General features: G+C 48.3%; 1 protein-coding gene across 1 annotated transcript; it reads left to right on the plus strand.

Moving 5' to 3' along the window:
* Positions 1–583: 583 nt before the first annotated feature.
* Positions 584–1,282, plus strand: ENH_00069990 (transmembrane trafficking protein, transmembrane protein Tmp21 precursor, putative; the record flags this gene model as incomplete). Its single annotated transcript, XM_013582508.1, has 1 exon — positions 584–1,282. The coding sequence occupies one exon, from the start codon at positions 584–586 to the stop codon at positions 1,280–1,282; it is 699 nt and encodes a 232-aa protein (XP_013437962.1).
* Positions 1,283–1,803: the final 521 nt, after the last annotated feature.

The raw sequence follows: 1,803 nt of genomic DNA on the forward strand, positions 1-1,803 counted from the left end.
AGGAAATAAAAGTCGAAAAGATATTTAAAAAGATATTTAAAAAGATATTTAAAAGGTATTTAAAAGAAGTTTAGGACTCTGCGAGGACAAACTGTGGCTGCGAGTCGGCAGGGGTTGTCTGGCGGCGCCGCGGGCGCGCGCGGAGTCTGCGGACTGCCGGAAAGCTGGGATTTGAAAAGGAGAAAAGATTTGAATAAAATAAATAAAAGAAAGAAAGAAAGAAAGCGAAAGGCAGGCAGCAGCAGCAAGACGCGGCGGCTCCCCGCTGCTGCCAGGCTGCTGCTGCATGTTCTGTCGCAGCTTGCTGCGGCGGGGGAAAGTGGAATCTGGGTGGAATTGCGGGGAAATGATTTTCTTTTTGGACTGAAAAGACGCGCTTAGTAGTTTTGAAGGTTTTAAAGGAGAGATTGCGGGCGAAAGCCGGTTTCGGGGAGCGTAATCGGCGGCGTTCAAGTTGGTGGCGGCTGGCGGCGGCAGCAGCTGCTGGCGGCGGCTGTGGGCGATTGGGGGCTCATTGGGCTTCTTTTTGCGGCTTTCCGGGGGTTTTCGGGGGTTTAGAGTTCGAATTTGGGGTTAGAAAACCATGGGAAGGGCCGGTTGGGGTTTGATCGCGGCTGCGCGCGCGTGGGTGTGGGCGGCGGCGGCGTGCGCGGTGGTGCTGGGGTGTACGTACACCGCAGCCTTCGAAGCGACGATCGACCTGGGCCCGGGGCAGCGGCGGTGCATCGGCGAGCAGCTGAGCAAGCACGTGTTGATAGTGGGTGAGTTTCGGGTGGTATACCCGCCCGCGGGGGCCCCGGGGGGCCCCCCGGGGGCCCCCGGGGGCCCCGGGGGCCCCCTCCTGCTGCACGTGCAGGCCACGGACCCCGCCAGCAAAACCCCCGTCTTCCAGCAAAGCAGCAGAGACCGCGTGAAGACAGGCTTTACCAGCACTAAGCCGGGACTTCACATGTTTTGTGTGAAGAATATTTCGAAGCAGCAAATAGCGGTGGAGGCGCAGCTGCTGTGGGGCCCCGCGGCGCGGGACTACAGCCAGCTGGCGAAGGCGGAGCAGCTGGACGAAGTGCTGCTGCAGCTGCTGCAGCTGCAAGACAAGCTGAAGTTGTTTCACAACAACATTTTGTTTTTAAGAGAAAAAGACGAAAAAATGCGGCAGCAAACCGAAGCTGCTGCTGCCACTTTGCTGCTGTTTTCGGCGCTTAATATTTGCCTCCTCGTCGCCGCCAGTTTGCTCTCCGCCTTCTTCTTCAAACGATTCTTCAGGTCCAAAAAAATCATTTGAACTCTTCTTTTTGCTGCTCTTTTGCTGCTTTTTGCTGCTACTTTTGCTGCTTTTTGCTGCTACTTTGCTGCTATTTTGCTGCTAATTTGCTGCTAGTTTGCTGCTACTTTGCTGCTACTTTTCTGCCATTTTGCTGCTACTTTGCTGCTATTTTTTAAACACTTTTTTGCCACTTTTCTGCCACTTTTCTGCCACTTTTTTGCCACTTTTTGCCACTTTTTTGTTACTTTTAATTAAACACTTTTTGCCACTTTTTTGCTGAAATGATCTTTTCTGTTTTTTTTCTTTTCCAAAGCGGCGAGCGCTTTAACTTCTTTTTTCTCAACTTTTTCTTTTCTACAGACTTCAGCTTTTAGTTTTATTATTTATTTATTTTTATTTATTTATTTAATTTATTTATTAATCTATTATTTATCTATTTGTTTATTCATTTTATTCACTTATTTACTTATTTATTTATTTATTTTTATTTATTTTATTTATTTATTTATTTAGTTATTTAGTTATCTATTTACTTATTT

This window comes from Eimeria necatrix, genomic scaffold (assembly GCF_000499385.1).
Source record: "Eimeria necatrix Houghton genomic scaffold, Enh_scaff678, whole genome shotgun sequence".
Lineage (NCBI taxonomy): Eukaryota > Apicomplexa > Conoidasida > Eucoccidiorida > Eimeriidae > Eimeria > Eimeria necatrix.